Source organism: Myxocyprinus asiaticus, chromosome 20 (assembly GCF_019703515.2).
Source record: "Myxocyprinus asiaticus isolate MX2 ecotype Aquarium Trade chromosome 20, UBuf_Myxa_2, whole genome shotgun sequence".
Taxonomy (NCBI): Eukaryota; Metazoa; Chordata; class Actinopteri; order Cypriniformes; family Catostomidae; genus Myxocyprinus; species Myxocyprinus asiaticus.
The window spans coordinates 15,604,394-15,623,111 of record NC_059363.1 but is presented as its reverse complement, the minus strand read 5'-3'; the positions used below and the strand labels follow the sequence as shown (position 1 = coordinate 15,623,111).

Below are 18,718 nucleotides of genomic sequence, written 5' to 3'. Positions count from 1 at the left end.
TCTTGTTTTGCAATGAGCAGTGTTGAAGCGTGCCTGCTCAGGTGTGTTTGCTGCAAGAAAAGGGGTCATCGGCCATGGTAGGAGTGGATAGGCACTGTCTTCTAATATTATGCCATCCGTTCTGCTGTTTTGGAGCTCTCTGTATAGAGTACTCTCCCTCAGGATACGTGCATCATGGACAGACCCAGGCCACCTCACGACGCAGTTTGTGATGATGAGGTCAGCGTCGCCCACAAGTTGGATGTTGACGCTGTGCCTTAACCTTTGATTGACATACTCCCACTCCCTCTCATGAGGTGCTTGTATGTGCACATGAGTGCAGTCAATAACCCCAATAGTATTGGGCATGTTTCCTAAAAGAAAAAGCTTGTGCTTGCTCTGGGCAATCTGGTCATCCTTTGGAAATGAAACAAATTGATTGACTTGGCTCGCCAATGCAATTGACAGATTTCACCACATCACTGACAGTTGATTTGTTCACTCCTATATTGTCACCAACAACTTGATAGAAAGTCCCAGTTGCATAGAAGTGCAGAGCAATGAGGACCTGTTCTTCACAGACAGAGCGTGACTCCTTCGGGTTCTGCGTTGAAGTTTTGGCCTGATAAGGTCTGCAATGTACTTAATATCAGCATTCCCAAAGCGAAACCGAGTATACAGTTCCTCAGTGGTGTACTGTTCCAGTGGTTTTGTACGCTCAACATACACCCTTTGATGAAATTCTCTCCTTCCAAACTGGTGGTGGCGATGGACAATGCCTGCCATGTCAGTGCCTCTCTGTAAGTCCTCTGAGAAAGGCTGAATAAGACGACTGTGATTGGTCTTTTCAAACACACACCCAGTAAAGATCAATTAGCTGATGTGCTTTGGCTTGTGTTCACTTAACTCAATCAAGACCAAGGCCTATGAACTCTACATTCATTACACCAAAGAGGTGGTACCATGGACTCAAAAGGACCTAATTTCACAGTTGTAGAAACCCACGCATTGCTGGAGGGTGTTAGGCACCATTATGCCTCAATAGTAGGAAGTTTTATCTCTACTAAGGGTGGAGAAGTGTCTAATAAAAAGAAAAAAGCTATTTGGGATGAAATCACCCAAAATGTGAATGCCATGGGGTGTGGCCAGAAGAGGACTACAGAGCAAGTGAAATTTAGATGGAAAAATCTGAAGGCCAGGGCAACAAAGGACCATGCTGAAGCAAAATGCACCCAAACAGGCAATAAGCCCTTTAGGAGAGGTGATTACACAGATGTGGTTCTTGACATTTTTGGAGGTAGAAACTCTCAATCTCTGAATGGGATTCAAGGTGTTGTTGGGGACGGTGAGTCCACGACTGAAAAGGAAAGCGACACAGATCCTTCTAATGCAGAAGGAGCATTTATTCTGGATCTCAGCCCTGTTATTGAGGAAGCAGGTGGATCCTCACTGGTAGAGCCAGTAGTTATTGCCACAGGAGCTCCGAAAAGAGGCCAGAAGCGTTCTTTCCCAAACACAGATGATGATGCCTATAAATCACTTGTTAAACGAGAAACCGAAAGAGCAGAAGTACAGATTCGTCTGGCAGAGGAACAAATCACTCTTACCCAACTACAGCAAACCAAAGCAAGACTTGAGATCTGACTCCTAAAAGCAGAGCTTCAAAAAGCTGGACTCTACAAATGAAGAACTCTAAACGTACTTTATTTTGTTAATTATTGGACATTTAGCCTTTTAATGATTTAAAACACGTTCAAAATATCCACCATGTATTTGTGAATGTATATTTGTTTGTTTGTATTTATTTGTTGTGGCTTAGATGAGGGGTCTGACTGTTTAAAAGAAACTGAAAAAGGAAGGGGATGTTTGTATTGTTTTATTGTGATGTTTTCTGTCTCTTCAAACAAAAACACTTAAAGTGACCCCATGCTGGCTATTCTACCTGTTGTTCTTTACATAGCTAGTAGCCTACATTTTGATATGCAGTCCCATTTAGAGCACTGGTAATCTGGATTTGGTAATCTTGAAAAGTTTGTATCTGGATCAGGGTGATCCAATCCAATGTTGCTTTGAAAAACCAACATAAAAGTAAAATAGATTACCTGATCCTGGATAGCAAAACATAGGATTTCCAAATCTGGATCATTCTGAATAACAGAATATTCACAGAAAATATCCAGCACAATAATTAGTAATGCTTGTTTAGGCGAGCATCACTTTTACTATTGCTCATACTCAAGGTAAAAGATTTAAACAAACCCCATCACTAAGCATTAAACTAAGTGTAACTCGCACCACACCATTTACAGGGATAGTTCACCCAAAAATTGGCAACTACTAGCAATGTGATTATAACCCCTCAGAACGACATAGCAATGTCCTGGCAACCACCCACAACACTCTCCCACTAGCACCACTCATGTTTCATCAGAAAATGATAAAATCCAATTTGGTATTTAATGATTAAAAAAATTCTAAACAACTAGAAACACTTAGAAATGTTTCCATTTGAATGTATTAAAAAAGCCTTACCATTTCAAAACCTGGCTGTTTTGAAACACTAAAGAAACCAGATGCTGTATGAAAAGTCATGAAGGCTCATTGTAACTGCTGTGGCTGGTCTGACAGCAGTCCATGCCCGGCTGTCTTCAGCAGTGTACAGGTGATTACAGGTCAGTTCTGACAGCAGACACACAGGCTTTTAACCTTGCTTTGCCCCAGAGCACAAATTGGCACACTGAGAGGTGTTCAAGTGTGAACCACTAAGTCCCCAACACCTGATCCACACACACACACACACACACACACAGAGTGAGGGCAGCCTCTGTGATCATCACTCTTTCTGAGGTCGTATTGCGAGTGCTAATTACTTCAGAGAGCACAAACTGAAGTTTTTGTTTCTCTGGCTCATTCTATCTTTGCTCTAATTTCTTTCTGCTTGTACATTTAGGTCTGTCAAACGATTAAAATATTTTTTTGTAGTTAATCGCAATTAATCACAATCTCTTTATAAACATGAGTGGACAAAATATGCTTCATCCAGATGTATTTTTCAGTCATCCACACAAAACCTACCCCACCAACAGAGTTGAACAACTGAAAAAGAACACAGCACAACTCAATTCAAATTATGTACAAAATATGGTATTTGTAAGTGTATTATGACAGGATTTATTTGCTTCTTTCTATGGAGTTTTGACAGACATGCAAAAAAGTCTGCACTGTCATTTACAATTCTGTGTAATATACATCAAAAACTCCTTTTAGACCCCAGTCACAATTGTAACCGGTGGGATTAAATGAGTTAACCCCACATGACAGTGTAGATTACCTGCAGAGTTCCAGCAATGTCTTCAACTTCTGCATTGGGTAGTGCAATGTCAAACAGAGATGCTGTGACAGAACCTTGGAGACAGCAGCAGAGTTTCCGTTAGCCAGTAATCAGTACCGCCGCTCCCTATACACATATTACGAAGTCTGCGTAGGGTACCAACTCCCTAGGGGGCACCAGAAACTCCACCGGCTGCCCTTACTTGAACATTATATGTTATTCAAGGACCTGGTAGCAGTCGCGGAACACAGACGATCGCCATGCGCTCGTACTTTCACTACGCGCTCACACCGTGCCTCACAACTTTTGCATCGCGCTCGCACCGTGCCTTGCAGTGCAAGGCTGGTGTTTAAATGACAGCTGTCTTGCTGCTGCAATGATGTTACAATGTTAGGAGCTCTATCTTTGCTTTGCGGGCATGTTCTACTGCTATGCTACATTGATAAAATGCTTGGCGCAGGTCTCAGCATTATGTCTCCCACCATTTGTTTTCCCGACGGCAATGCACGTGATATTAGCGGCATTTGCGCGAATTGACTCGCTTCTCATGAACTACGGTTTATTCAAAGGGTCATATGCGTTAACAGTATTAACACATTTTTTTGGTATTAAATGAATTTTGCATTAACGTGTTAACTTCGGCAGCACTAACATTTTTACATTCTCCTTTGCACAAAGAAGCTGCTGTAAGAAATCTGAGCTAGGTAAGGTTGTGGAGTTGGGTTTCTTGTACACCAGGGGGCACTTTACATCAGGGTGCCCCATCATAATGTCTCTGCTTGTAAACGACTACACATGTGCATACCCATACCCATATTTGCTAACATGCTGGAACCATAACAACGCAACATTTTATGCAATTTATGTAGCTGAATCAAAAACAGTGATAGACAGCTGTGTGTCATTTTTTTGTTAAAATACATCTATTCCAGCTTAACATGTGGAGAACTATAAATAAGCCATCAGCAGATTCCCCATAAAAGTTAAGTGTAAACACTGTGGTGCAATCAAAACATTGCTCAGTTCGTTTGAACATCCCAGCCAGCCCGACACAGCAACATTGGCTCAAGCAATAACATGAGTTTGGGGCGGGCTATCTGTATGTCAATTAAACTCAGACAGGGAGAGTGTTTGGAAAGCCTGTTCTAAAACAGTAAATTTTTGCAATTCCATTGATTCCATCACTAAACTGACTCCCAGTGATACACACAGACTAAAATGAACCCACATGATAATGCTCACACACACTCACCAGCACTGACTGTAATTGCCTCAATGAATTGGTCCCTCCAGCTGTTGGTGCCAACTAGAAGTGCCAAGTTTGTCTTTTTAATCAGCTTGTCAACAGTGTTCTACAGAGAAGACAAAGAAAGAAAGTGCACAAAGAAAATGGATATCCTTATTGTTCAGCGCAAATGAAAACATTAATACAAACACACGTCTACACACACACGTCTGCACACACACATCAGACGAGGCGGAACACAGCCTGTCGAGGGCTTTTGACTGCTCTTTGTTCTGACCTACTGTGAAGTGTGTGTGGGATCGTCTGCACACAGTGTGTGCATGTGTACATGTGGTTCTATATGTGTATCAGCCTAAAGTGTGTGTAGGCGACCAATGAGAAGCCAATGTTTAGCTCCTTGAAGAGCGAGAATGTGTCTTGTGTGTTTCTATAAGTAATAAGGATGAAACTTGTATTTAGGGAGGCATCTACACACTTATCTAATTCCAAAGTAATTCATTACTGTAATTTAATTACCTTTTAGTACAAAAATAGCGTAGTGAAGAGTTTAATTACATTTCAAATTCTTGTAATCAGATTACAGTTACTGACATTCAAATAAGTTCATTACTTTTAATAACTTGAGTTACACTTTTCAGAAATAATATTAATTCATTTTAAAACATGAATTACATGAATATGTACATCTGCTTGCATTTTGTGACAGATTAAATGCGTGCATCCTTTAATGTGTCAATGAACGAGGAGGAAATAAAGCGCAGAATTTGTTGAACAGAAAACAAAAGATTTTCTGTGAAAAGTATTTTAGAAAGTAACTTAAAAGTAATAAATGTAAGTGCAGCATAGTTCTAGTGGGAAGACTAGCAGCTGTACATCATCACGCCATTAGCTAAGTAACTCCTAGCCAATCACATGTAAGCCAATGCTTTATTAGTCTGCTCACAATCTATCACATTGCTGTTTCAGTGTGCTAACACGGCAACCTCCACCACCCCACCATCACCAGTTGAGTCCCGTCCTGCACGGGGGTAGGCTCCTTGCCCCTGCCTCCTATCTCTGGCAGGATATGATGGTTCCGAGTACAACTTCTTCGGACTGCCAGACATGGCTTACGCCAAAGAGAGACATCACATTTCTGTTTTATATTCATCAAATAAATGTCATCTTAAATTTCACTCAAGTTTGCGAGTCTTCCCGATAGCAGAAATGTGATTACTTATCTAATGATGTAATCAGTAAGTCAGTAATCTGATTACAATTTTAGAGAAGTAATTAGCTGTTTACATATTTTAGTAATTTACACAACTCTGCTTATATTCTGATGTGTGTCTGATGAGTTTTTAAAGGTATTGTTCACCCAAAAATGAAAATTCTCTCATCATTTACCCTCACTCATGCCATCCCAGATGTGTATGACTTTCTTTCTTCTGCAGAACACAAACAAAGATTTTTTAGAGGAATGTCTCAGCAATGCTATTCCAGTCCATCCAATGCAAATTAATCTTGGCCAGAACTTTGAAAGTTCAAAAAAGCACATAAAGATAGCAAAAAAGTAATCCATACAACTCCAGTAGTTAAATCCATGTCTTCTAAAGCGATATGAGAGGTGTGGGTGAGAAACAGATCAATATATATAAATCTCCACTTTCAAGCAGCCCTCCTAAGCGCTCTCCTCTCCTAAGAGTTCTCCTTCTGTTTTTGGCTATTTGCATTATTTGTGCATATTACCAGAGACTGTTCATCAGAGACGGGCCACTGCTAATAAAACAAATGGGAGAAATTGGAACACCCAATGGTCAACGGATGTAGAAAAGATAAGAGAAGGTAAAAGAGACAATCATCTTTTAGAAGTCAGAAGTTTACATACACTGAGGTTGAAGTAATTAAAACTAATTTTTTAACCACTCCATAGATTTAATATTAGCAAACTATAGTTTTAGCAAGTCGTTTAGGACATCTACTTTGTGCATGACACGAGTAATTTTTCCAACAATTGTTTACAGACACATTGTTTCACTTTAAATTGACAATATCACAATTCCAGTGGGTCAGACGTTTACATACACTAAGTTAACTGTGCCTTTAAGCAGCTTGGAATATTCCAGAAAATTATGTTAAGCCTTAGACAATTAGCCAATTAGCTTCTGATAGGAGGTGTACTGAATTGGAGGTGTACCTGTGGATGTATTTTAAGGCCTACCTTTAAACTCAGTGCCTCTTTGCTTGACATCATGGGAAAATCAAAAGAAATCAGCCAAGACCTCAGAAAAAAATTGTGGACCTCCACAAGTCTGGTTCATCCTTGGGAGCAATTTCCAAAAGCCTTCATTCATGCCAAAATCCCAAACCACGCCAAACTACGTTCATCTGTACAAACAACTGTACGCAAGTATAAACATGGGACCACGCAGCCATCATACCGCTCAGGAAGGAGACAAATTCTGTCTCCTAGAGATGAACATAGTTTGGTGTGAAAAGGGCAAATCAATCCCAGAACAACAGCAAAGGACCTTGTAAAGATGCTGGAGGAAACAGGTAGGCAAGTACTTATATCCACAGTAAAACGAGTCCTATATCGACATAACCTGAATGGCTGCTCAGAAAGGAAGAAGCCAATGCTCCAAAACCGCCATAAAAAAGCCAGAATACAGTTTGCAAGTGCACATGGGGACTTTTTGGAGACATGTCCTCTGGTCTGATGAAACAAAAATTGAACTTTCTGGCCATAATGAACATCGTTATGTTTGGAGGAAAAAGGGTGAGGCTTGCAAGCCGAAAAAACACCATCCCAACCGTGAAGCATGGGGGTGGCAGCATGCTGTTGTGAGGGTGCTTTGCTGCAGGAGGGACTGGTACACTTCACAAAATAGATGGTATCACGAGGAAGGAAAATTATGTGAATATATTGAAGCAAAATCTCAAGACATTAGCCATGAAGTTAAAGCTCGGTCACAAATGGGTCTTCCAAATGAACAATGACCCCAAGCATACCTCCAAAGTTGTGGCAAAATGGCTTAAAGACAACAAAGTAAAGGTATTGGAGTGGCCATCACAAAGCCTTGACCTCAGTCTGACAGAACATTTGTGGGCAGAACTGAAAAAGCGTGTGCAAGCAAGGAGGCCTACAAACCTGACTCAGTTACACCAGTTCTGTCTGGAGGAATGGGACAAATTCCAGCAACTTATTGTGAGAAGCTTGTGAAAGGCTACCCAAAACATTTGACCCAAGTTAAACAATTTAAAGGCAATGCTACCAAATACTAACAAGTTGTATTTAAACTTCTGACCCACTGGGAATATGATGAAAGAAATAAAAGCTGAAATAAATAATTTTCTCTACTATTATTCTGACATTTTACATTCTTAAAATAAAGTAGTTATCATAACTGACCTAAGACAGGGAATGTTTTCTACAATTAAATGTCAGGAATTTGTGAGTTTAAATGTATTTGGTTAAGGTGTCTGTAAACTTCTGACTTCAACTGTACCTCGCCTGTCAGTCAACTCGAGAATGCACATGTGCATTAGCTGAAAAAGCCTAAAAATTAGCGTTTTTAGCATAATCTGAGCTAAAGAAGCACAATTTATGATACCATTGTTGTCAGACTTTACTGCTGATTTTAAATATGTTATTTGATAGTAATCTTGACCAACCTACAGGGAAGGAAAAAAGGACTTAAATATTGATCTGTTTCTCACCCACACCTATCATATCTGTAACACGACTTCACAGCAGAAGGGAAGGAGGACACAGGGAAGCAGGTTCCAGGCTCAGGTAAGACTTTTTATTCGGCCACTTCAATACTTTACAACTTCACAAACTCATCAGCTTCACAGGCATGAAGTCACTTAAACACATTAGCTTCACAAACACAATAGGTTAAACACAACAGCTTCTTGAGCACCGTGGGCTTCCTTGTGCCAGACTCTCTCTCCCTGTCTGCTGGTAGCGTGGCCGCTTATATGCCGCTCTCCCCATGCTCACTGGAATTAGAGACAGGTGTTAGACATAATTTAGCTCAGGTGTCAGTGCCCTTACTGCTTTCTCTCTCTCCGGATGGACGCTCGACCACGCCCCCGCTGCCACATATCCCCACCGGGGCGCCATCCGGCCTGTCTGCCACTCCCCCCCCATTTCTGGAAAGGAAGTCGGCGACAGCCATCTGCGCCCCCGGTCTGTGGACCACCTTGAATTTAAAGGGCTGGAGAGCCAGATACTACCAGGTGATCCGTACGTTGGTATCCTTCATGCGGTGGAGCCATTGGAGTGGGGCGTGATCTGAGCAGAGGGTGAAGGCCTCAGCAGGTAGTAGCGGAGAGTGAGGACCGCCCACTTGATGGCCAGACACTCCTTTTCCATGGTGCTGTACTTTGTTTCAAAGCTTGCGGCTGATGTACAGCACTGGGTGCTCCTCCCCCTCCACCACCTGCGAGAGTACGGCCCCCAGCCCCCTGTCTGAAGCATCCATCTGCAACATAAAAGGGAGAGAGAAATTAGGTGCATGTAAAAGCGGCCCCCCGCAAAGTGTGGCTTTAACCTGGGTAAATGCCTGTTGGCACTGCTCCGTCCACTGGAATGGGTCTGGAGCTCCCTTTTTAGTGGCATCAGTCAGCGGGCTGGTGATGTCCGAATAGTTAGGCACAAATCTCCTATAATAGCCAGCCAGCCCCAGGAACTGTCTCACCCCCTTTTTGGTCTTGGGTCTCGGGCAGGTCGCAATAGCTGCCATCTTGTCAATTTGGTTACGCACCTGCCCATGGCCCAAGTGGAACCCCAGATACCATACCTCCACCCACCCAATCGTGCACTTCTTAGGGTGTGCTGTGAGCCTTGCCTGTCGCAGCGACCTCAGAACCGCCCTCATGCTGCATATGCCGCTGCCAATCATTGCTATAAATGATGATGCCATCCAAATAGGCAGCGGCGTAAGCCGAATGCGGTCTGAGGATTCGGTCCATGAGGCGCTGAAACATGGCCGAAGCCCCAAACAAACCGAACGGAAGTGTCACAAATTGGTGTAATCCGAACAGTGTGGAGAAAGCAGTTTTTTCACGGGAAATTGGTGTCAAGGGGATCTGCAAATAACCCTTTGTCAAATCCAGCGTCGAGTAAAAATGAGCAGTGCCTAACCGATCGAGCAACTCATCAATACGAGGCACTGGGTAGGCATCAAATTTAGACACCACGTTGACTTTTCTATAATCCACACAGAACCAGGCAGGACCAGTCGCTGTGGGATTCCTCTATTACTCCCTGTAAAGAGGAGGCGAGAAGCAGTTTTCCTGGTTCAGGTAAGGGTTTATTTTCTCTCTCTCTGCAGTACAAATTACAGTCTCCCAGTCTTTGCGTTATGCACAAAGTTGATCAACAATCACACACTGCTTCACAAAAATAAACTCTCATCATTTGTAATAAAAAACTCTTTGCTTCTTGCTTGGGTCTGTCGTGCCCAGGCTCTCTCTGTCTCCTATTTGCGGTGTGTCTCTATTTATGCCGCTCTCCCCGTGCTCACTGAAATTAGAGACAGGTGTTATACATAATTTAGCTCAGGTGTAAGCGCCCTTACCGCTCTTTCTCTCTCCGGAGAGATGCTTGACCACGCCCCCGCTGCCACACTCCCATATCGAGCATTGCATCCAATTCTTCCCGGACTATTTTTTTAAATGTTCGGGCAATCGGTAGGGATGGGTACGTACCACCACCCCCGGCTGGGTCTCGATGTGATGCTGGATGAGGTTCATGCGACCCAGTAGAGGGGAAAACACATCCGCAAATTCTTGTTGTAGTTTGGCAACCTCTGTGAGTTGGTACGGTGAGAGGTGGTATCCAAAATTGACCGGGGTGACTTGATTGTTTTTTGTGTTTACCTCCGGCCCGAGCTCCACCCTCCCCGGAACTACCATAGCCAATGTCACAGGGGCCGCCTCCCTCCACAATTTCAGGTAGTTGAGGTGATAAATTTGACGCGCGCCCCCTCTATCGGTTCGCTTTACCTCATAATCATGTCTCCTGGCTGAGGAGGCTCTGGATCGCATGCCTGTCCTCTGCTTGAGCTCTTAGGATCTCGAAGAACCGGCGATCTTGGTCTTGGCGAAGCTCAAGCAGGGATTGTTTGTGGGTCTGGTGTAGGCCGGTGAGGGACTTGAGGATCTCTGCCAACTGTGAGGCCTCCATGGGGTGTACTTCAATGTCCCGGGTCTCGGCACCAGTGTAACACGACTTCACAGCAGAAGGGAAGGAGGACACAGGGAAGTGGGTTCCAGGCTCAGGTAAGACTTTTTAATCGGCCACTTCAATAATTTACAACTTCACAAACTCATCAGCTTCACAGGCACGTAGTCACTTAAACACATTAGCTTCACAAACACAATAGGTTAAACACAACAGCTTCTCGAGCACCATGGGCTTCCTTGTGCCAGACACTCTCTCCCTGTCTGCTGGTAGCGTGGCTGCTTATATGCCGCTCTCTCCATGCTCACTGGAATTAGAGACAGGTGTTAGACATAATTTAGCTCAGGTGTCAGCGCCCTTACCTCTTTCTCTCTCTCCGGACGGACGCTCGACCAGGCCACCGCTGCCACAATATCATATCAAGATATGGACTTAACTACTGGAGTCATATGTATTCATTTTATGCTGCCTTTATATGCTTTTTGTCCTTCAAAGTTCTGGCCAACATTCACTTGCATTGAATGGACCTACAGAGTTGAGATATTCTTCTAAAAATCTTTGTGTTCTGCAGAAGAAAGAAAGTCATAAATGTCTGGGATGGCATGAGGGTGAGTAAATGATGAGATAATTTTCATTTTTTGGGGAAACTATCTCTTTAAGATTTGTAGTTACCTGTGTGATTGCATGTTTGCTATTTTTTGGTCACCTGTATTTGTGTTAGCTTTACATAGCATGCGGCTAGATTAACACACACCTTGAATTCATAGGACTCTTCAATGATGATCTCCAGTTTGGGGTGATCTCCGAGCATTGGCTTCCCCATCTCAGCGATACGACGTTCCTCTTCCTCTTCGCCTGTCAGAGGCTCCTGCTCTTCCTGCTCTGCCTCTTTCTCCTCCTCTGAAAATAAAAGCACCAATCAGAGAGCAGGAAAAAAGACTAGCAAACCAGTGAATTCATGTTTTAATCAAACAGCTCAATAATTTGTTTATGGATTATTTGTTATCAATAGGTTTTTGTGGATAAACTGGATTGTGTACAGGTTATGAAATACAGCTAATGTACACACAAGAATTTGGCTCTGCAGGGTAAATACTTAAAAGGTCAAAATCTCAGACCATCTTTGATAAATTTAGAAAACTGGGCCCATTTCACAAAACTTATATTTATTAAGAGAGCACATATACACACACTACTCTGACCCTGTATATGAGAAATATGTCAGTGGCTAAATGTTTCCTTTATTTGTGTCATGTATTGCAGCTTAAATAGGCCCATTGGAATTCTGGTAAATAATTGTGTGACATAAGCAACCCCAGATTATGTGACTGGTCAAACTCCCACAATTACACACACACACGTGCGCACGTGCCGGCACACGTGCACACACACACACACACACACACACACACACACACACACACACACACACACTCTGAAATGAGAGCACCAAAGGAAAAGCACCAGATGCAAGCCTGAAGGATGGAGGTATGATGAGGTTTGGAAAGGAAAGCAATTGTTATATTAGAGGTATACAGTACAACCCAATACACATGCAAACACTGTTGAAGACAAAGGTGAAGGTTTGGGAAAGAAGAAAACTAAAATCCTTTGGGGAAATTTGTTGTAAATTTTATTCTAAAACTGCTTTCAGTCCTCCTTTATACAACTGTTAATTTCACGTTTAACAGGTAGAACTGGGTACTGCCCCTTTAAGTGCACATCGTGTGTCTGTAGGCACAATAATTTATTACATTTCTGTTGCTCATTTGTGTTGTCTTATTTTATACAACAATGCTGTTGAAAGTGGAGTGACTGATAACTATGACAACCCAATCTCATGAAAAGTCATACATAATTTACAAGTTGGCTATTTCGTATGGTCTTGCACGATGTTGTTTGCATAAACTCATACGATTTCATCACGTGCAAATTCCCAGATGTCTAATGCGGAAGTAAGCGTGAGTTCTGCGCACAAGGCATTAATTTAATAATATTATGCCCTTACCCAAACCTCTTATCTAAACTTAACCAATAAGTAGAGTGTGTAAACATGATAGGAAGCTGTTGTGTGTGACAGAAGCAAGTAATTGTCGTGTATTAGATGGAAACGATGTTCAGCGACGTCATTGGCTGTAGTGAAAGTTGTAGGAATTCAAACGACTGCAGTCACACGATATCATATGAATTAGGCAAATTCAGAAAAGTCGTACGAATCCTGACGATTACGCCGTGAGAGTGTGTTGACTATGATCTATTTTGATATTGACAGTGATTCGCAAATAAACCAGCACCTGTGGAATGCCAGCCACGTTGAGATTCTGTTTAACTCTGCTGTAACTATTTTGGCAAACTATACTCATTAAAAAGCATGTTACATGCTCCTCTAATCTGATTGGACAGGTACTGTTCCAAGAGTTTTGATATTTAATTTAACAACACACATGTCTGGAATTGCAGCATATCTAACATCAAGCAATTTAACACTTGCAGTTGTGCTGTTGTAGTGAATATCAGCACAGCTGTGATTACCTGCGGCCGAATCACAGCCATGGTGATTTTCAATACAAACAGCACTCTCGCTTGTGTGATATTGCCTAAATATATTTTCACTATCACTTATCTCTTTCTCTTTCTTCATTCCATATTTATTTTCAGTCACAAGCTGAGCTGGCATAATTGTTACACCAACAACAGCAATAGTCATAAAACCATGTTATGATGACAAGATTCCCAAGCTTAATGCAAACAAGAAACTCATGGGCAGAAATGTAATGAAAAATCTAATGAAATAATAAATCTCAAGCCACAAATGAACCCTGAGGCATAAGTGGAGGATTCCAGCACACAAGATGTACTGTCCATTTAATAGCAGTACAACCTGCTCCTGTAGCGTAAACAGTCTCTCTCTCTCTCTCTCTCTCTCTCTCTCTCTCTCTCTCCCTCTCTTTGTGCCTTGATGTTACAGTATATGTTCATATGTTATGGTGTAATCTGTTCAACTTTATTCTTAGATGGTTATTTTTTCATAAATTACTCTCTTTCCACACTTCCTTACTTCCTATTGATGTGTGAGATAACAAAACACGCCTCCACACATTACTTTCTCCTTTACTATCTATTTGTATCTATTAGTATCTATCTATTTATCCACTAAAAATGTGTTTAGTCTTTTACACAAATCCACCAACTTCCTTAGCACTGCTCCATGGTTTTAGTCAACAACATTCAAGTCTGAACAGACTGAACAATAACATATTGAACAGACTGAAAAATATGAACAGCTGAAGAGGAACTGACTGAAGAACAGCTTAATAGGAACAAACTGAACAATAACTGACTGAAGAACAGCCGAAGAGGAACAGACTGAACAATAATGGACTACAGAACAGCTAAAAAGGAACAGACTGAACAATAACTGACTGAAGAACAGTTGAAAAGAAACAGATTGAACAATAACCGACTGAAGAACAGTTGAAGAGAAACACACTGAACAATAACCGACGGAAGAATAGCTAAAGAGGAACAGTCTAAAGAAAAATGGACTAAAGAACAGCTAAAAGACTGAATGAAGAACAGCTGAAAAGGAAAAGACTGAACACTAACTGACTGAAGAACAGTTGAAGAGGGACACACTGAACAATAGCCGACTGAAGAATAGCTAAAGAGGAACAGTCTAAAGAAAAATGGACTGAAGAACAGCCAAAAAGGAACAGGGTGAAAAATGACTGACTGAAGAACAATTGAAAAGGAAAAGACTGAACAATAACTGACTGAAGAACAGTTGAAGAGGAACACATTGAACAATAACTGACTGGAAGAACACTCTCAAAAGTGTTTAATACAGATCTGTGTGCATATGGTGTTTCACATCCACATTGTGAATCAGTTGACATGAGTGTTAATGTGTTTAATCTGTGACAAACCTCTTCAAACTGAGTGATTTAAGAAAGAACAGAAATGAACAACAAAAGACTGAAGTGTGAATCAATCTGATATTGATTTAATTGGTTGAGCTTCTCTCTCTCCTCTATTCTGTCCTTGAAGACAGACCTATTATTTCCTGTCTGCAGCTTAATGCACCATATCTTACCAACAACCACACACACACAGTCCATCCAGCCATCCTTTCCTGTCATTCTCATCCCTCCTTTTCTTTCCTCTTTTGTTGTCCTTTATTTTCCCGGTGCCTCTTTCCTTTTTTCTTCACCTCATACAGTATGTAATCCCTTTTCTCTTATCTATGAAGGTTTTGAATCATCCAGGTGATTTTAGAACGTCTTGCAGGCAAAGCTAATCAAAGGTAACTGGGCTTGATTATTAATTATTCGAGTGGCGAAATAAATGTTTTTTTTTAATCACTGATGAAGCCAAATGGATTAGTGGCAAAATGCCATCAAAATAATTCATAACCAAGTCCAGCTGCCTTTGATTGAACTCTACCTGACATTCCTCTCTCTTATTATTTGCTATTCTCTATTTTTTAACCTTTGGATTCTCTCTCACAAACTCTCCTGGATTATCTTTTTTTTCTTCTCAGACTTATCATGCTAAAACACAGCATGACAACTCTGAGGAAACCAAAGCATCAACTAAAAGCAAATGAATACCCTAAAGTAAATGCAAATATGACAAAAAATATTTGATATACAGCAAAACACTAAACTGCTGGGAAACCGAGTGGTATTGCTTCCTAGAAAATAAATGTGAGATGAAACATACTCTATCAACATCGCCTTTGAAGACAGCTCACAATCTTAAGTGCTGCAGTGCATCTCTCTCTCTCTCTCTCTCTCTCTCGTATAGCTCTCCTAACCTCTCCTCATAATTTAAAGCCTAACATCTGAACTCATTTGCTGGTGAGTATTGATATTTCCTTTCTGTTTCTAGTAATGAATTATTGTGTGGAAATACTTTTTTATGATCTTGTAAAGTTAATATGGTTTTTATGCCGTATTCTGAGCACATTGTTTATGGTAAACTACATGAAGGTTGTGTAAGAGATTATGACTATAAATTAAAGTGGTCATATCAGGACAAATTTAAGTTGTTTTGTGATCCTATTATAATAAATTAAGACTTCAGGCAAATAGGCTGTTAATGAAGTATGGAGCAGTGCAAACTATATTGGACCTGAGAGCACACTCGCAGCCCGTGAGTAAGCATTACTACTCCTTTCACATGCTAAGAGGTTAGCCAGTTATACTGTAACAGATGTATATGCATATAAAAGTCTTAAAGGTACTGTAAAAAACACAGGAGGCATCGATACGTTGCAGGTGGCAGTCCGAAGTGGATTTAGTCACCATACACGCAAATGTAACGAAGTTTTTTGTACTTCTTCAAAAATGAACAAAGTGTCATTAATGAGCTTGCAGGTTAAAGTATCAAACAGGAGCAACTGCACAAACTGAATGATTAGAAATTAGGTGATGTTTATTATGCAATTTCTCTATATGTAGCCTTGAATGGGCTATATTCAAGCTGTCAAACCACAAAAAGACATAATTGTTACTGAAAATACATTGTGTAGGCTATATGAAATGTACATATACACAGTGTATCATCCAGTCCTGGCTAAAGTAAATAATCTTTGTTCTTTGATAATTACTTGGACCAAATTTAATGGAAAACTATATGAGTGCGCTGCAGAATTTTGAGCAGCCTCTGGATTTGTAGCTGTGCATACATTCCTGCAAAACAAAAGTTGTCCGCCAAATGCGTTCGGTGTGCAACCCTCTTAAGGGTCAGAGAAAAGCAAGAAAACGGTCATGAAACAACTAAATGATGACTGTTTTTGGTGCAAGAAACCTCAACTTACTCTGTAATTTAAAAACTGATGTGAAATGTAGGACATTACTCCTTTAATGTATGTGAGGGCATGTATTTCTATGTGTGTGTGTGTGTGTGTGTGTGTGTAAGTGAAACTAAAGAAACATTATTTGATTAGTAAGATAGCAGACAGACACCAGGAGAAAGTGTGTGAGGCTCTACCCAGAGGCAGAGGAGAGTAAAAAGCAAAGGAGTCTGTGAGAGGGAGAGAGAGAAACCTCTGTATACTGTCCATCCTCTCCTCCTCCACAGTGGCGTCAGTAGCTCAATGTAAAAGCTGCATTGCTTATCGTATTCCTCTCGATCGAGAACCCTTACTGTTATCGTCTTCCTGCAGAAACAAGACAACAGGCGGGGGTTGGAATGATACATGCATGATACACACATACACACATGCGCACACATGCGTGCACACACACACACACACACACACACACACACACACACACACACACACACTGGGGAGGGGGGCCAGGCCGAAGGGCTGTCGATAATGTAGTTTGGCCTCTAGTTGATCCCTATGATGATGCAGAGGATGTGGGTGGATGTATGTACTGTGTGTATGTGTGTGTGTAGACTTCCTCTGCAGGCTCAGGCCACACCCCCCACCTCTCTTCTCATTGGTCTCTACAAGCTGAGGCTCTCCAATCTCCAGGAAGAAGCTCTTGTTCTTCTCGTATTCTTCGTCATCAATTATCCTGACTTTTATCATTTTGCTGGAAAGAGGGGGAGAAAAAGAGAAAGAGAGGAAAGGAGGAAAAGAGTGAGGAAAAGACAGATCAAGGTAAAAAGAAGAAAGATAAATGGCATGCAGTCATGTACAGGCAGATCAGCAGAATGAGAGGAGGATGGAAAAAAGAGAGAGGAGGGAAAGAGCAGCCTCTTCAAGCCTGACTGTAAACACACACAGTCAGAGATGCAAACCTCTTAAGGTAACAACATCACTCCCAGAATCACCTGTCTCCCTAAGCACACATGAACCAGAACTTTCATACCCAGAACCAACCACATTATGTTGGTCTGATGTCATGTTTAACGCTAGGGTATCATCGGTTAAAGGAATATTCTGTGTTAAGCTCTATCGACAGCCTTTGTGGCATGCTTTCTGTTAGGGTGAACATAAGTAAAGTGGGACAACTGGTAAAGCGGAACTCTTAAACTTTATCGCCTTTTATTACGTGTATATTTTTCCATGACTACAAATCAGCATGAAGTTAATCGTAAACAAATCAGTACATTTACATGCACAGTTGTAATCGAGCTACAGAAGGCTTATCCCATTGTCTGTCCAAGTATAGGTATACGACACAATGCTTAATTGAATATTTGGGGTCACGCATCACCTGTAAGCAATTCCAGCATTACGGATGTGATATTTGCATATCTAAATGTGAAATTTAACTTCTCGTAGAAAGTACTCATTACCAGTAAATAAAACAATTTGTACATATATAATCATAAACCCCTTTCTGAGTCCAGACAAAGCTTTTTGTTTTTTTTCGGTTTAGATCAGTAAATGAACTAACTGACGAAAAAAACATCAGAAACGCTTTGAAACCTGCAGTGTTTGACCTCTGAGACCAGGGGTTCTCCCTAGGGGACATTCATAGTATGCCAGGGAGCGCTGAGAGCAAATTAGTAAAGAGGGGGGCGTTAGGTTACAAATGAGGGTGTTTATCAGTCATTATAATCAAATCTACTGTCAAGTTCCTCTTTATATTAAAACATTTACCTAGACTTGGAGTATTATTAGTTGGTTCTCAATTCTACTGGTTGGTACGCATTTGTACCATGGTTCATCTGATTTTGAAGTCTAGCGACGCATCTGAAGTATCTGGTTTAGCAGCGTCAGTACACAGGCGGATGCACAACCTCGGCTAATGCACCTGTATGGCTCTGTAGATGGATTCGGCTCAATGGACAGAGCAGCGTGAGCGCAAAGCTCTTAAAGCTCAAGCTCTTAAACCCGCAGCTTTGCGAGAATCAGTGAGAAGCAAGGCGTGAGAAGTGGAAACCATTTGAATTCTGCACAGAATTCTACATCACCACCCTTGAATTTACTATAGTAACACTAACTGTACAGAAAAAGATTGATAATAAATATTATCATATCACTACTACATCACTCTATTAAATTTGTCAAAGGCTACATTAGGGG

At 41.3% G+C, this 18,718-nt stretch overlaps 1 protein-coding gene across 4 annotated transcripts in view; it reads right to left on the bottom strand.

The window, feature by feature from the left end:
* Positions 1 to 18,718, bottom strand: part of slc8a1b (solute carrier family 8 member 1b) — a 118,336-nt gene that overhangs the window by 20,934 nt on the left and 78,684 nt on the right. For 3 of the 4 annotated variants that reach the window (XM_051646453.1, XM_051646454.1, XM_051646455.1), the window contains exons 3-5: positions 16,779 to 16,891; positions 11,483 to 11,628; positions 4,563 to 4,662 (exon numbers count right to left, since the gene is read on the bottom strand). In XM_051646453.1, the coding sequence (XP_051502413.1) occupies positions 4,563 to 4,662; positions 11,483 to 11,628; positions 16,779 to 16,891 (359 nt within the window). Of the gene's footprint in view, positions 1 to 4,562; positions 4,663 to 11,482; positions 11,629 to 16,778; positions 16,892 to 17,169; positions 17,277 to 18,718 lie in introns of all 4 variants that reach the window. The other variant, XM_051646456.1, reaches the window with a different exon arrangement.